Consider the following 17,723-nt stretch of genomic DNA (forward strand, 5'->3'; position numbering starts at 1 on the left):
AATTATCTTTTTACGTCAATAAAAATATTTATTCTGAAGTTTCTTTACTGCAAACGAGATAAGCCACGGGGACTCGCCCACAGAAGAAAAGTTTTATTGAGATATTTATTCATCGAAACGGAAACGAATTCCACTCAATACAAGATAATTATATCTAAGATATAAATGTTTTTGGAATAAAACTTTTTTAATATGAAGCCGTAGAGCGTCCCGAGCAACGCCGGTATTACGATATTACCTGATATTTGTTTTTTGTGGCTTCTTTTTTGTGAGTTTTTTTTATTTATTGCTTATGTGTGTGGACGAGCTCACAGCCCACCTGGTGTTAAGTGGTTACTGGAACCCATGGACATCTACAACGTAAATGCGCCACACAACTTGAGAGATATAAGTTCTAAGGTCTCAGTATAGTCACAACGGCTACCCCACCCTTCAAACCGAAACGCATTACTGCTTCACGGCAGAAATAGGCAGGGCGGTGGTACCTACCCGTTTAGTTCCTCCTCCCTGTTTTCATTGTCTCCGCCGGTCTGTTTGTGTTGTTCTTTCATTACGGCTTTTAACTTGATCGAAAAAATAAATGAATAATTTTAAGCCTCACTCGAGCAATACATTCAACGACTCAAACATTACGAGCTGCGAATCAAATGGTGCTATAATTGAAATAATTAATGTTGCTTATCGCCACAATCATTAGAACACGATAACTAAATTACTAATGTAATTGTAATTTAGCTTTATACATAGATTGTAATCATGGCACCAGCCTTAGCACGCATACCTTTAATTCAATGGGTTGCAGACTCAAAATGAGGAAAATATTATATTAGTTTTTGGTGTGTAGAGGCATACCAACTAACGTGTTGATCGCGGATATCGCAGTGTGAGTTGTAGGAACAAGATGGGCCTTGAGACATTGTAGATTTACGACGAAAGGAAAGATCTTCCACCGAGCGGGTGATATTGCTCGGTAGACCAAATGGTCCGAATGTTGTTGTTCGGAACTGACTTGCTAATCTTGAAATTGTCGTAAGCGAGATTCAGGCATCTCCGAAATACGTTTTGTTCTGTGATGGCTACCGCTACACAACTCCGCTCCGAGACTGGAGCTCGTGTCATTTAGTTAGCGTTGTCCGTGCTGAGATTAGCTTGCAAGGGCCAGTGCTGCTCGAAATCTGCGGTGAGTTGAGACTGAGCTTGAATACTGCATGAGTGTCGCCACTGCTGCTCGAAGTTGCAGAGAGATTGCACTTGAGACTTCAAGACTAGAAAGCCTCCAAACTAAATCACATTGGAACAACCACTTTTTTCCTGTAGCCTGGTTTTTCTGGTAGCCTGAGAGGCTATTTCAGGTACGTCCGGACGAGTAGCTCACGGACTCAAACTGAGAGAATCCGCAGAGCCTACCACCGGATCGGAATCGCGACACCGCAATCTCAGGACTGCTTACCGGTAGAACAATAACACCGATACGTGCTAAAACACTTGACACTCATAAGGACATTCCATACAACGGTATGTAATGAAATGTGATTCAATACTTTGTCTTCTATATACTGTCAAGTGAACAATTAGCACATTTACGTCCACCAAACGAACTATCTCTATCAATTAAAGCTCCCGAGTCGAGCTTACAAGAGTCGTTAACTTTAACGCTGAATAGGTTGGCACTGCTCCAAAAGGCTTAACAGAAAATACTGCGCTACATCTACACTGTATGTAAGCTTTGATGATTTTTTTATGGTTCAGAAGAATGGCTAGTGGCGGGACATCTGTCGGCTTTTTGGTCAAACAGTTGAGCCGTCGGAATTATTTGTTTCTCCTCCTATATCACTGGTGGTAGGACCTCTTGGGAGTCCGCACGGGTAGGTACCACCTCCCCTATTCCCGCCGTGAAGCAGTAATGCGTTTCGGTTCGAAGGGTGGGGTAGCCGTTGTAACTATACTATACTATGAGACCTTAGAACTTCTATCTCGAGGTGGGTGGCGCATTTACATTGTAAATGTCTATAGGCTCCAGTAACCAACACCAGGTGGGCTGTGAGCTCGTCCAACCATCTAAGCAACAAAAAAAAAAAAAACTCAGTATATTTAACATGACGTTGATCACTCCTTTTCGGAAAACCTATTTGACTCCAGCCCCCTCGAATGTGGGTGTTCCTCTAACTCTCTACTACTTTCTACTTTTAGTAGTAAGATAATGGTATAAGCAGAAGTAGCCAAAGAAAAATGTCATTTTCCGAAAACACTTCACTTATTTCCCCTCAGAATTTCGATAAAATGGTATTGAGTGTCGTATCTGCGCTAATCGGAAACTGATGTTAGTGTTCTCATTGCTGAGTTCCGATCTGGAGAGTAGGAAAATGGTATTAGAGTATTATTAAGTTTCAGTTTGAAGATAGCTGCGGGAACCACCATACACTAAGTGGATCGTGAGCTAGTCTATCCACATTATTATAATAGAAAGGATACAAGTGTATTTGACTTCTTGCTCGTTAGGCCATGAACACTTCGATCTCCACAGATTCGATCGGAATCAAATTGCTGCTGCTAAACACGCGTGCTTTCGCCACTAGTACTTCGCCACTAGGACGTCTTGTGAGTCTGCACGGGTAGGTACCACCGTCCTGCGTATTTCTGACGTGAAGCAGTAATGCGTTTCGGTCTGAAGAGCGGGGCAGCTGTTGTAACTATACTGAGACCTTAGAACTCATATCTCAAGGTGGGTGGCGGTATTTACATTGTAGATGTCTTTGGGTTCCGGTAACCCCTGAAGACCAGGTGGGCTGTGAGCTCATCTACTCATCTATGCAATAAAAAAAAATGTAATAGAAACTTCGACTTCATGTATGCATGATGGTATATGTGGTCTCCACTCACACTTAACGCAAGGTGTGTCAGTAGCTAAGTTCTCCATCTAATCTCGCGCAAACGGTGGTTCAATAAAACAAACTATATTTTATAAAAACATTTACTTTATTGATTACTGCTCAAAGCACGATTACATCATTACATAAACAGTAGGTTAATTTGTTCTATTAATAACGGGGATCTTTTGAACAACTAACATATTACACTTACAAAATTAACTTACATAGTAGTAATACAATTTTAAATAACAAATTCTAATTAAGCATATGACTAGTACTTCTCTTAATAATACGTAATTATACATAACGCTTAAAACTTATTACGTCAATTCAAAATTTCATCAGCCATTTCTATATTCGGGCTCAAAACACGGAAATGTGTGAGGAAATTTTCATTATCACCAACACATTTATTTACATTTTACAAATATATAAACGCGTACATAGATCATCTAACTAGACATCAACCGCAAACTTAACTAAACGTTTTCAAATGTTAACCACGTACTTGATCTCTACAGCTTTTCGTTATTTACACATTTCCAACTCAACACTAGTGCTAATGAAAATTCAATGCATATATACAATATGTTCTATAAAAAGTATTTACAAGTAGGATTGAATCCGCGTACAGACAGTCGGTGGATGCTCAGACGGCCGTGGTCCGTTGTCCCGTGTTCGATGCCCGACTGCGACCTGCTCCTCACACGATGTCGTGACAGGAGTTCCCGTTGCCTGTACGTGTAGTTTTGGTGGCCTGAGGGCGTCCAGAAAAGCCATCGTTGTACGGCGGCGGGCAGTACATTACCTGGAAAAATAGTTCTTTATCAGTCCAGATAAGTATTATTGAAAAATTACGAGCATATTGGAAGAAAAAACTTTGTATCCCTTTTTATGAAAATTGCGCAGACGGAGGAGTATGAAATTTCCCACACTTATAGGGAATATAGAGAAGGAGTACAGAATGTTAATATTTATTGACGTGACAACGTCGTATAATTCGATGGAGCCGGCTGCACGCACGAAAAAACATGACTCATTGAGGCGTTCCATTTAAGGCTTGAAGTGCAAGCGAGAGCGCGCAACGAGCGACAAAGAGGCACAATCGGCCTCCGCGTTCGGCAGCGTTCGACATCTGTCTCTCTCCTACTTGAGTGAGCGATGCATCCGCGTGGACAGCTGCTATACAATAATACATTTACATGTTTTCGTCAAGTACCTATGAAGTTCAGTGAAAAGTGAATGTGGTGTCAATTGTCCATACAAAATATCTATCAAACAAATAAAATTAAAATTTTCTTTTGAAAAATGAAACCATTCCATCAGTATTTTCTTATGACGTTGTCACATTCAACTATCGTCAGTAAACCGACTTTACAAACAACTGATTATTTAAATTATGCCTAAAATACATTAAATCAATAAAAAACCCATTACACACACTTCTATTCATTTGATGCACACACGCATGCATACTATTTATTTATTGTCAAACTTTTGTTCTTGACGTCTGTGGTCAAATTGAGAATAGATTAAATATTGTTCGTCTTTATTAATATTTTTTCAGTGTAGTCTTGGCGTAATTTGTGATTACAGAAGTTTAATAGTCTTTGAAAATAGAATCATAATAGTGTACAAGCTTATAATTTCAATTAATTATAGTCGAATTTCGACTACCGGGCGACCACTAGTAATAATAAAAATACAAATCTACAATACAGGGCTTAATCGTTATAAGCAATCTCTTCTCATATACCAAATTATTCATTTAGTATAAAATGACGTAATAAAATATTTCTATATGATAGAGCCAAATCGTTTAAAAGTATGACTATTAGTTAAGGCGTATTGTGAGCCTACACGAATGAATGCCACTAATCTACCCATAGCTTTAGGTACCGGCTTGATGCGCGGAACAGCCAATAGAAGAAAACTTGAATCTGCAAATTGTCGACCAAGTGGGTCATCAGTTTGTTTGCCCATCGCGCGCAACTAAACGCTTTTTTCAGAAATCCGAAACTTCGGTAAGCTTTCCGACAAAACTGACAAAATTTAAAGATTCTGAATTCTTATTACTTTATCCAAACCTAAACAAAACATCCAATCTTTGATCTTAGAATCTTTGATACAATATATCCAATAAAAACACCTTTCAGCAATATTTCGGGCTCCCTTCGATGTCGGTAACAAGGTGTAATCTACGGAGGAAATTGAAGGACATGCTCAAGATTAGTCGGGATTACATTTTCTCCAATGTTATCGCCCTTTTACCCTGATAATCCGCCGGGCTTGTCAGCTCGGTTCACGCTCATTGGTTGGTGTGAAAATATTTCTACGACGACGTCCTATCCGAGCTTGAGGCAAGTGTAGCCGACTCGTTCTAAGTAACAGCTTAGACTTACAGGTCTTTTTGTAGTTTCATTTAGTTTTTTATTGCTTAGTTGGGTGGACGAGCCCACAGCCCACCTAGTGTGAAGTGGTTGCTGGAGCCCATAACCATCTACAACGTCAGTGCGCCACCCACCTTGAGATATGAGTTCTAAGGTTTCAGTAAAGTTACATCGGCTACCTCACCCTCAAACCGGAACGCATTACTGCTTCACGGCAGAAATAGCCAGGGTGGTGGTACCTACCCGTGCAGACTCACAAGAGGTTCTACCACCATAAGAGCAAAGTTAGTTTACATTAATATACGTTTAGTTTTAATATAGTTAATAGTTCACGCATGGGGTAGTTCGGGCGTCAGTTCTTGATATTAGTCTTGTACTGATAGATTAAAAAAAGGAATTGCAGTAACAGGAAACTGAGAAATAAGATAAACAAAACGTAATACGAGGAATTGCTAAAAATAGTCACTCAAACTTGTCAACTGAAACATAGAATCTGTGACGTCCATAGAGCTTTGGCCCTGCACCACGATTCCACTTTGCGTGCGTTCAATAGCATAACTATGAATACAGTTATATTAATGTTCAGTTCAATTTGCAAGAACATTGTTGTACCCTGTATAAGTTTTAATTATTATTCAAATATTCATGTCGGTATAACAAAGGTAATGTTTCCGATAAGCTCGTCCTGTAGTTCGAAAGTTCGAGTTATTAAGCTCTCGAGCTCTGGTGTAAATGGAGCTTTGTATTTGTACAAATTTATAAAGTTTGCAATCTTCCTAAACGTTTAAGTGCTAGTGAAAAGTGATTCTAGAGTTTTTTTTTTATTGCCTTTGTAGGTAGACGAGCGTACGGCCCATCTGATGGTAAGTGGTTACCGTCGCCCATGGACTTCAGCAATGCCACGAGCAGAGCCAAGCCGCTGCCTACCGCTGTAGAGTTTTTAAAGATGACGTGATTGGAGAGCATTCCAAGGGCTCTCGCTGCCCGAGGGCATAATGTCATCTGTTCCGGTTTGAAGGGTGCAACTGACGTTGTATCGAGATTGACTTTGTGTCTGAAGGTGGACTATGATGTTAATGGACTCCAGTGACCACTATCATTGGATGGGCTATGAGCTTGGTAACTAAACAATAAGTAACCATAATGTATTTGAGGTTCTAATGTCGTTTTTAAGTTCCTGCTTCAAGACTTTGATGGTAGTTTGACTCCAGCTGGCCGTAAACTTTTCCACCGACCTCAAGGTGAATAAAACATTTTTATTTCAAAGAAAATTAAAATAAAGAATCTTCCTAAAAAACCTGAGTACATTCTTGCGCCAAACGACTGAAGCTCTAATTTAAGCTGCAAAAGCACTTAATTTTTTTAAAGCTCATAATATAATCTATTATGCTTTTAATGAGAGAAAAGTTGAGAAGCACTTTGAATGAAACAATACGTTCTCATTGAGTTTTTACTTCATTTAATGAATTTTTTGTTGTTAAAACTAATGGGGACTTTAACACAAAATTTAAGCAGAGTTTAATATGACACTCAACACTTTTGAGTATGTTTCAAACACTCTAGTCGGGCTTTTAATGTTATGCAATAAAGGTACGAATGCACGAAGTGTCTTGTGAGAGTAATTCTGACTTTAATTATTTGTACTTGAATTTAAAAAAAAAGATTAAACATTTCACATTAAGTAGTCAAAAAAGCTCACAACAGGAACTCACATCAAGTCTAAATAATGTCAAAAGACAACGGCACTCTTCGCCACTCTAAATGAGTTGACATTCTCACGGCCCACCTGATATTAAGTGGATTCCCACGTCTCAAGTCTCAACCTACACTGGAACATGAAGTAAATATCTCAAATTGTATGGTTTCGTGGCTTGGAAGGTGCGGTTCATACATGCACATCTGCGGCAATCGGGCACTGCGCTCACGTTCAGAAGATCCCCGTTATTTTAGTGCAATTTAAACATTATTTATTTTATCTTAAAATTCGATTTTGTATGGAGCCCTTTGTACGGTGATTTCATCTACTACAGAGCATTTTGCGGACAAACACTGACTAATATTATTTGATGGCCAGCCCTGTGTTGTATACTTAGATGCATTTTAAATTGATATTAATGTAGATTTAAGAAAGCAGGAGAAACAACCCTTCTCACCGCGTCATTTGTAAGTTCCCCGTGATGCGATGAACTTATAAGAACCGACGCTTATGTATGGTGCTCTGGTAATCTGTTAATTAAGTGCCAGTGAGGTGTCATTCTCTCTTTGTAATCCAGAGGCACACATAGAAAAAATTTAAGTAAAAATATAAGATAAGAAGTAATTAAGAAACACAAACTCGCATAGCTACCCGATTCCATAGCTCGTACCTTCAAGTCATCGTTCCCTAATTAATTAATTTGATAAATCGTCTCAAACACTTATACACGACGTGAGGACTATCTCCAAGTTCCTAAGTATGTTTAAACTTGTTTTTATATACAGGCAGTTGGATTATTATTTTTACAGACGATCCAACTCACGTTGAAATTAGTTCGTGAACACATGCTAGGTACGTAATTTGATTCATGATTCTTTGATCAAAGTTTTCAATGATCTATTCTTAGAATAAACTAACATTTAGAGGGCTTTGTTGTTCTAAACGTATTTAGGTTGATCTTTCAATGTGGAGTACATTAAAACTATTTATGGAATCCATTGTTTTGGATGTAAAAGCTTTTACTGAGTAAACTTACAAAGTTTAACAGACTTCCAAGGCCATGTAGCCCACCCACATTAACCGGTGAATTTGCAACGATCGAGGTTGATAAGGGTAAAGTTTATAAGTTATTTATTTATTTATTTAGACACACCAAAAGCAATACACACAAAATATTCAAGCTTAACATGAACATGTATAAAATTAAGTACTGGTATGTAAGCCAGTTACAGGCATGTACAGCAATCTCTTCTAGCACACTATGACAAGTTACAGCTATTTTACAAACAGCGGAAAAATAGCTTAAATTTAAATGTTAACAGTACGACATAAAAAAAATTTAAAGAACATGAAAACAAGAGTTAGCCTCTTCGATCAATGCTTGATATTCTCTCATCAATTATTAACAAAGGAACTTGGATACTAGTTTGTTTTGGAGACCAGGACACATGTCGTTAAAAATGTCGATGCCGTCAATTAATGTGCAAATATTTGTTTGTATTCATTACAAATCTTTGATAAAGGGGAATAGTTATATATATATATATATATATATATATATATATTTATATAAAGTTATATTGTAGTTAATAATAGTTTAATGTAAATTTGTAATAATTATTGCCGAATTCGCATGACTACTTTGTGCAAAATAGGCAGGGGCATTGTATGTACTAATTAATAACTTTGTCGTACGAAAAAAATAAATACATAAGTCTTTATTTAGAAACAATCGAACCTGTCCAATTATATATTCTAAGCGTAGTCGCCCTAAGTACAGCGTCTCACTGACTAGACCACATATGCTTCGATGCCTGAAGTCGTCGTGGCGTAAACGATAATACGCCAGCCGTATTTCTGTCGAATACGATTTCTCATTGCAAATACGCTGAAGTAAGTTCTTTGACGCAAAGTTCAAATCGCGTAGGAAGGTGCCAATTTTTCCATTGAAATACGTACTCAACACCTTGTCTAAGCAAATAAAAAAATGCCCACGTAAATTCGTTCTCACAATAAATGCTTTTGTGTTTTTGTTTTTGAAACACAGCGTCCGTTTGATTGGACGAGTCGTGTAACTATCACGTAACAAAGAATTGAAAAGCATCAAACGGGGACGGACTTCAGGCGTGTATTGACGCGGCACACACCACACTGCGCTCAGAGGAAGTTTTGTTGATAAATCTGATGTTAAAATGGGGTACGCAGATAACTAGTGTATGTCACCGGATGGAAAAAATCAATCTATACTAATATCATAAAGAGGAAAGATTTGTTTGTTTGTTTGTATTGAATAGGCTCCAAAACTACTGAACCGGTTTGAAAAATTCTTTCACTGTTTGGAAGCTACACTATTCCCGAGTGACATAGGCTATATATAACCTTTTTAAAAAAGTTAGGGATCCTTACTAAAACTCCAATAATGTAACCCAAGGTAAAAAAAATACCTAAAATATTCTTTACATCGCGTGCCCTGCGAAAACTATTGATGATAGAATAAAATAATGTACTTCGACTTTCTAGAACACATTATTAATTACAAAAAGTGTCGCGACAGCATATGTGTGTTCTTTTATTTAAGAAAATAAAACAATGTCAAATATCGTGAAAAGTTTTTGTGAAAGACCCGAGCGGAGCCGGAGCGGGCCGCTAGTAAAGTATATAGTGGAGCTCTAAATATGCTCCCAAAGACAGAAGTGGCTTAGATACTGCTGGATTGGACTGGTGGATCATCTCGGAGCTGCTTATTAGCAAAAGCACGAGACCTGGGCCGATGGCATTTACCAATGCCAATAATCTCTTCAGATTGCTGCGCCAGTGGTGTTTGTGAGTGAGTTGCAGCCTTCATATTTTGAGTATTTAAACCAATTCGATCCAATAATATTTGATTAATTTTCAGTGACACCGATATGCCACTCGGTCTGGTTGAACTATGTACAAAATGACGGAGCATCATTATTCTGCTGATAAGTCTGTAATCGTCGGAGTTCATCAAGACAGCTAAGTAACACGGAGGCAGGCGGTGCGGTCGTCTGCAGTGCAATGAATTACCTTTCGGAATGCAACCCTGAAGTTTTCCGAGAGGAATGCGTAGAGCACCGGGTTGACGCAGCTGTTCATGTAGGCGAGCACGTGGGACACGATCTGGGCGGTCACCGTGAAGTACGTGATGTGGTACTTGTTCAGAGCCTTCACCAGCAGAATTATCTGAAACGGAACGCCAACTATGAAAAGGATTGGTAGAGGCGACGTGAGATCTAACTTTCTAGTTGTTGAATACAGCTTTCCAATAAACATGACTGGAAAGTGTTATCGCTTCATTTTTATTTTTATTTTGATTGCATAGATGGGTGGACGAGCTCACAGCCCACCTGGTGTTAAGTGGTTATTGGATCCCATAGATATCTACGACATAAAATGCCGCCACCTACCTTGACATTGAGTTCAAAGGTCTCAGTATGATTACAACGGCTGCCCCACCCTTCAAACCGAAACGCATTACTGCTTCACGGCAGAAATAAGCAGGGCGGTGGTACCTACACGTGCGGACTCACAAGAGGTCCTACCACCAGTAATAGTCAAAATGGGAGGGAACCAACCCTCTTGGTGCAATATATAGTAATACCATGCTACTGTACAGATAGCCTGTCTAATTCTGTCGCAAAATAAGTAATGCCGTAAGGAGTTATATTTTGAAAGGTGGGACGGTCATTATTCCCAGTAGGTCGCGATTTCAATCCGGTGGTAGATTCTGCGAAGCACTGCTCTTGCTACCATACAATTACATACAATGCAATGCATACAGATATACCATACAATTATCTTATATATGAAGATGGGGAACGTTATTCAAGTTGTCATGCCCTTGAGCTCCGGTAGCCGCTTACTTCAAGTGTCCCTCAACTTCAAGCTTGCTTCTTTACGAGTGTAAATACAATAAAGATTACAACAAAACTTGTTCTCGTCTTGTTTGTGTATTTCCGACACAAACAAATAATACACCAAAAAATTCAATGGCGCTATAGAATTTACTATTTAATATTTTGCGAAAATTAGATATTTCTTAGTTTATTTGTTATAAATATAATAATCGATTGGAACAATTTATTTTTTAATTATTTTCCAATCAAACTAGTTCATCGAAATTATAGTAACTTAAGTAAATTATTATTTATTTCATTAAAATGTCTTTTGTAAAACGTAGAATAATTCGATAATGTTCGAGTAAGTTGAAATGGAGAAACACAGGAGATTAATCTGAAGAAAGAAAACAAAAAAAAAAGTGTGTGTGTCCGCTCCGACGCACGACTGGAGTTTACTGGATATAAAAAATTAAACGAAACAATACGAGAAATAGTTCTATATTACGACAACACGATACACTACAGATTATTAACAAATTAACGAGACACAAAACAAACGACTAACAAATATATGAAAATACAATAATGAGAGAAACGCGCGATCAGTACGAGGCTTTGTGGCGGACTGCCGGCGCAGCAGCCCGGCGTCACCTGCGATAACGCGGCCGCGCGTTGACTCCTGATTGGCGCGCGCACGCATCACGCAATCAGGAGCCAATCAGGCGCATAACGCATTTCGTGTGACATGCTAGTACGATTTTGATTGGCGCGCGCACGCATCACGCAATCAGGAGCCAATCAGGCGCATAACGCATTTCGTGTGACATGCTAGTACGATTTTGATTGGCGCGCGCACGCATCACGCAATCAGGAGCCAATCAGGCGCATAACGCATTTCGTGTGACATGCTAGTACGATTTTGGTCCCCATAATTTTCATACCCCGGGCCTATATATGTAAATCGATTCTAAAGGAGTAAACTCCAAAAAGTATGTGTAATTCGTGAATACATATAACATTTATTATTACATATAACACTTTGTGAATACATATTAAGCGCACATACACCGCACCCCGCACCCCGCGCCCCGCACCCCGCACCCCGCACACCGAGTACCGAGCGCAGAACAATAGCTAGAGATAATTTATTGATAAGTAACTAACGGAACTTCCACGGAACGGAACGGAGCTTCCGCGAATGAATAATTACTGTAATTGAACTCTAATAAGTATTAACAATGAATATTTAAGAGTTTAGAAGGGAACAAAGTTCATTTTGTGCAAAGTATTTTACTAGCATTTCATAATTATCATTTAAGTCTCTTTGTTATTATTATTTATTTCGTATTAAGCAGTTTCTACTTTTCCTGCAGAAAAGCTCTACGTGCTTCAAGGGTGGGTGAACCCCACATTAAAAGGGGCATTAAATGGGTAGGAACAATAAAAATTGCATATGGATAAAAGCAGAACTGCTCATACTAGGCTGCACTAAAAGTATCGGGAATGGAATATTTCCACTGTTTCTGTCATATTAAAATCTTTTTAATTAAAAACTCCTTTTTTAATTAAAAAGATTTTAATATGTTTTATTATGGTTTTAAAATTAATTATTTTAATATGGTTTTAAAAATCGAATACCATTTATTTATTTAAAAAAAGATTCTCGGTCTTGTCACGAGGTTTTGTCAAACTTGTTTAGTCGTTGAGAAAATGGAATTGACTCGAGAAAATTCAAGAACGATGATTTATTATGACTTTCGAAGTGGTTTAACACAAAAACAGTGTGCTGACCGGATGATTTCTGCATTTGGTGATAAAGCCCCATCCAAAACCACAATTTATCGCTGGTTTGCTGAGTTTCAACGTGGACGTGTCAAGCTCAGTGATGATCCCCGTCAAGGTCGTCCAAAAACTGCAGTCACCCAAGAAAACGTTGATGCTGTGCGTAAGCTGATTGAGGAAGATCGACATGTGATATACCGCGAAATTCAGGCAACTTTAGACATTGGCATGAGTCAAATACAAATAATCTTGCATCAACAATTAGGTGTAAAAAAGTTGTTTTCCCGATGGATACCGCATTCGCTCTGTGAAGAGCAAAAAGCGGCTCGCGTTACTTGGTGCGTCAGAACTCTCGTAAGATTCCCCGAAGGATCCTCAAATGCTGTATACAACATTGTATCAGGTGACGAATGCTGGATATACGCGTACGAACCCGAAACAAAAAACCAGTCACGAGTTTGGGTGTTCGAAAATGAGTTAAAGCCAACAAAAATTGTTCGTTCACGGAGTGTTGCAAAAAAAATGGTGGCCACGTTTGTCTCCAAAACCGGCCATGTTACGACTATTCCTCTTGAGGAACAAAGAACGGTTAATGCAGAATGGTATGCTAGCATTTGTTTGCCACAGGTCGTTTCTGAACTCCGTAAAGAGAACTGCAACCGCCGCATCATCCTCCATCACGACAATGCGAGTTCTCACACCGCGCACAGAACAAAAGAGTTTTTAGAGCAAGAAAACATAGAATTATTAGACCATCCGCCGTACAGCCCCGACCTAAGCCCTAATGATTTCTATACTTTCCCTAAAATAAAGAATAAATTGCGTGGACAGAGATTTTCATCACCTGAAGAAGCTGTGGACGCCTACAAAACGGCCATTTTGGAGACTCCAACTTCCGAATGGAATGGTTGCTTCAGTGATTGGTTCCATCGTATGGAAAAATGTGTCAAATTTCGCGGAGAATACTTCGAAAAGCAATAAATACATTTTTAAATAGTAATGTTGTGTCACTTCGTTAATTCCCGAACTTTTCAGTGCCGCCCTCGTACTATAAGTAGAATAATAATTAACTGTAACTCTGATATTAACTACATCAACACAATGTTAAATACGTTGTTCTTAATCAGTTCAAGGCAAATAAAATAACTTTCAGATCATTTTAGAAGAGCAACGACGAATGACACGGATGCGATTTAACTAAGCATTTGAATAAGAATTGAAAACACTTAACGTTTAAGCCTGCGGTCATACATTACAAATACACAAAATATATCAAAAAACGTATCTCAGGCTAGTTGCGCATGTCGCCCCCTTCAATTCAGAACAGCTTTAATATAATGAATTAACGCCACATGTTTCGTCATAAAATGAAATGACGTGAAATTAAACAGGGAACTCGCTTTCAAAAGCTCAGTGCGCAGCTTGGGATTATGAGTATCACGGTTCGCAACTTGTTTCATGCAGAATACCAGCACAATAAAATTAGTATACTGCCTTGTGCTTAAAAGCTTAGCATTTGCATCTTAGTTTTATTGTTACATAGTCACGAAGTAATGGTTCTACGAAGGAATTCGTAGAGCTTTAGTCGGCTGAACTTTGCATATTTACATTTACGTGGAGAACGCGTTTTTTTTTTTTTTATAGCCCTTGTAGGCAGACGAGCATACAGCCCACCTGATGGTGAGTGGTGGACCTCAGAAATATAAAGACAACTAAGTACATGGTTTTTGTATCACAGAAATTTAGCTAAATTATACCGTAACTTTGTGCTTTCAATGTTGAGAGGCTGGTAGATCGTTTCCTCATTTATACCAGATAAAAAAATATACTCTGAATCAGGCTCAACCGTTCCTATGCCGTCATTTGTATATCTTGAACAAGCTTCCTTAGATATCTGTAAGGCGATCTCGGACAATAATAACAGCTTACAAAACTTAAGTGTTATGATAATATAGTTGCGCTATCGCTCCTACTGTTTACACTAACACAGTATTGTTTAAACCATGTTCAAAATTCGAGTATAATAAATTTGAAACAATAACATTTCTTATCTACGGTTCTAGCTTCATTTGGGATGGGAGACTGAAAATGTTTTAATGTTATTCTAATTATTATACAATTCGGCAATGATCTTTCGTAAAAACATTCTACTAAAGGGTTTGGGTTAAATTTAATTTAATATTTATTTTTTAGTCATAGAGTGCTGCCTCAGTTGGCGATAGTATTTCTAACACGAAGCTTTGGGCTACGGCTGGAAGGATGGATCACTCGATAAACAATAGGTCTTGTTTGCTGTGGGCAGTTTACTTGTAATGTCTACAGTATCCAATAACTACTTAATTTTAAGTAGAATTTGGCCGCATTCGCTCATTAAGAGTAATAAAAAAACAGCAAGGTTTTTATGACAGGCAAAACATGGAATAGTTTAACAAAGTGAACAAAAAACTCAGTTTTAGAGAATTTAAGAATAATGAGTCCAAAATTGGAAAACAAAGAAATGATGAGAGGGCTAGGTTTTTTATTTATAGCTTAGATGGGTGGACGAGCTCACAGCCCATCTGGTGTTAAGTGGTTACTGGAGCCCATGGACATCACAACGTAAATGCGCCACCCACCTTGAGATATAAGTTCTAAGATCTCAGTATAGTTACAAGGGCTGCCCCACCCTTCAAACCGAAACGCATTACTGCTTCACGGCAGAAATAGGCGGGGCGGTGGTACCTACCCGCGCGGACTCACAAGAGGTCCTACCACCAGTAAAGGTTAGGTTAGGTTTTCTTTTCTTTATTTCATTAATGCCAAAAAAAGTGGCTCGCCATGCCGCTTTCTACCCATAAAGATCGAAACAAGCGTTTATACTATAGGTAAATGTCTCTACTACGCACTATATATGTTTACTGTATTTTTTTGAATGATTTGAGGTTTTTAAATTAAAATTCGTAGTTTCTAATGTTCATCGATAAGGAAACAGATCAACTGACGCTCCTACTCGTCCACTCGTCAGGTGCCTCAGTACAATCAGCAGGCGATCAGTGCGAGACCTCGGTAACCAGATCCCATCGGCCGATGCCCTCACGTGTCTTCACACTTCGCATCCTTCTTTCACTTCCATGACCCGTTTTGACCACGGCCCGTCAACATTCGAAACTTAACTACAGTGTCTCCGCTCAAGCGATTTGACGTTCTTCATTAAATGTACTAAACTAAACATTCAGTAAATTTATAATTTTACGATAACAACGTCATTTTCGGACAAAATTAATCACGTGGCAGTAATTAATTATTTATCGCTAGTTTTCATTATGTAGCTAGTCAAACTTAATTAATAGTTTCCATTTCATCACGATATAAAAAAATGTAAATATTTGAAACATAATTGTTGAAAAATAAATTATTTACCGAAACACAGTATTTTGCGTGTTACTCACTTACTTTTCTACCAGTGTGAAATGAAAATTAAGATTAATATGTGAACGGAACATAATATCCAACCTGAATGGGGCACCAGCAGACAGCAAACACTACGACGACCACAACAACCATTCTGGTTACTTTTTTCCTGCCCCTCCTGCTCTCTGCTGACACCCTCCCACCAGGCGCACTCTTCCAAAGCCTCGTCAGCATGCACATGTACAGGACACTGATCAGCGCGAGAGGGATCACGTATGATGATAGGAAAAATGACATTTGAAAGCCAAGCTTGCTGTATCCACGCTCCTCTAGGAAAACACATGATGAATGATTCCTGTTGAAGTAGGAATACTCTCTCTCTCCGTGGCAGATACCGACTGGTATGGCAGTGGTTAGTATTACTACCCAGATGCAGGCGATAGCCAACAAGGCATTCTTCTCAGTCCTGATCGACATGGAAGCTATTGGGTGCACTACTGCCATGAATCTGTCCAAGGACATGAGTACCAGAGTATAAACTGATGCATGAGCAGTCACAACAATAAAGTATTGGACCACTTTGCACCACCAGTCTCCGAATGGCCACCTGGGCATGACGTAATCCGTAGCAGTGAAGGGGACGCAGAAAATAACGAAGAGCAAGTCAGCGACAGCCAGGTTGATGATGAGCAGGTTGGTAGTTGATCTCATGCCAGGGTTTGCCGCTACCACCAAGACAACCAGAGCATTGCCAACGAGACCAACGATTCCGATAAAGCCAAAGAAGATGGGGACAACTCTGGATACGACTTTCTCAAGGAGCTCTCCATTCTCAAAGTCGGTTGTGTAATTACAGTTTCCGAAGCTTGGGTCTTCGGCAGTCAGGTTCAGACAGATAGTGTAGAATTCGTCTTCGGTTGACTCCATTTTGAATGATATTAATGTTTCATTGCTGAATTTTACCTGAAACAAACACAGGATTATAAAGACCTTCATTCTAACGGACTGATTTAATATCACCTATTAATATAATTTATGTTTGGTCTTTATGAATTCGGGTTTAGCTGTGGCACTAGAATGTAATGATACTACTTGGGATCGGCGTCATAATTCAACCTGTGTACCGGTATGATAATATCCTCATTTTGAGGGTAATCCAGTCCAAACCGCTCAAATATACGATTACATTTATGTGAGGCTGTATTCACACGGGCTGTTGTGTTGTATTATTTACTATTATAAAATTATTATCTGTTACGCGCTTTGCTCGCGTTTTATCTCCCAGGAATTTATTTTTGGTTGGATGACAGGAAATATCTGCCTATGTCTGCCGTGAAGCAGTTATTCGTTTCGGTTTGAAGAGTGGAGTAGCCCTTGTATATATTATAAAGCTGAGACTTAGAACTCATGTCTCAAGGTGTAACGACATTTACGTTGTTGATATCTTTAAGCTCGGTAACCACTTAACACCGGGTGAGCTGTGAGTTAGCCCACCACCAAAAAAATAGTTTTTAGACCCTTGACAAGAGGTATGCAAAATAAAATACATTTTTCATACCTATCGGGTGCGTAGTTTTAGATGGTTTCCCATTATTGTTCGTAATCAATTACCACAACTTTAGCCCTGGGGTTGGAACTAGTTGTGTTAGAAGTGCTTCTGAAGTTCGTTTGTTTTAAATTTGAATATAAATTGAAACGATTTGTTGTGTAAAATATGTTTACATCCGACGGCACG

At 38.8% G+C, this 17,723-nt stretch overlaps 1 protein-coding gene across 2 annotated transcripts in view; it reads right to left on the minus strand.

Moving 5' to 3' along the window:
- Positions 1–2,957: 2,957 nt before the first annotated feature.
- Positions 2,958–17,723, minus strand: part of AstA-R1 (allatostatin A receptor 1) — a 92,530-nt gene continuing 77,764 nt past the window's right edge. For both annotated transcript variants that reach the window (XM_028176534.2, XM_089734242.1), the window contains exons 2-4: positions 16,091–16,951; positions 10,005–10,160; positions 2,958–3,678 (exon numbers count right to left, since the gene is read on the minus strand). In XM_028176534.2, coding sequence (XP_028032335.2) covers positions 3,574–3,678; positions 10,005–10,160; positions 16,091–16,915 — 1,086 coding nt within the window. In that variant the 5' untranslated portion in view covers positions 16,916–16,951 and the 3' untranslated portion in view covers positions 2,958–3,573. The remainder of the gene's footprint in view (positions 3,679–10,004; positions 10,161–16,090; positions 16,952–17,723) is intronic.

This window comes from Bombyx mandarina, chromosome 17 (assembly GCF_030267445.1).
Source record: "Bombyx mandarina strain Sakado chromosome 17, ASM3026744v2".
Lineage (NCBI taxonomy): Eukaryota > Metazoa > Arthropoda > Insecta > Lepidoptera > Bombycidae > Bombyx > Bombyx mandarina.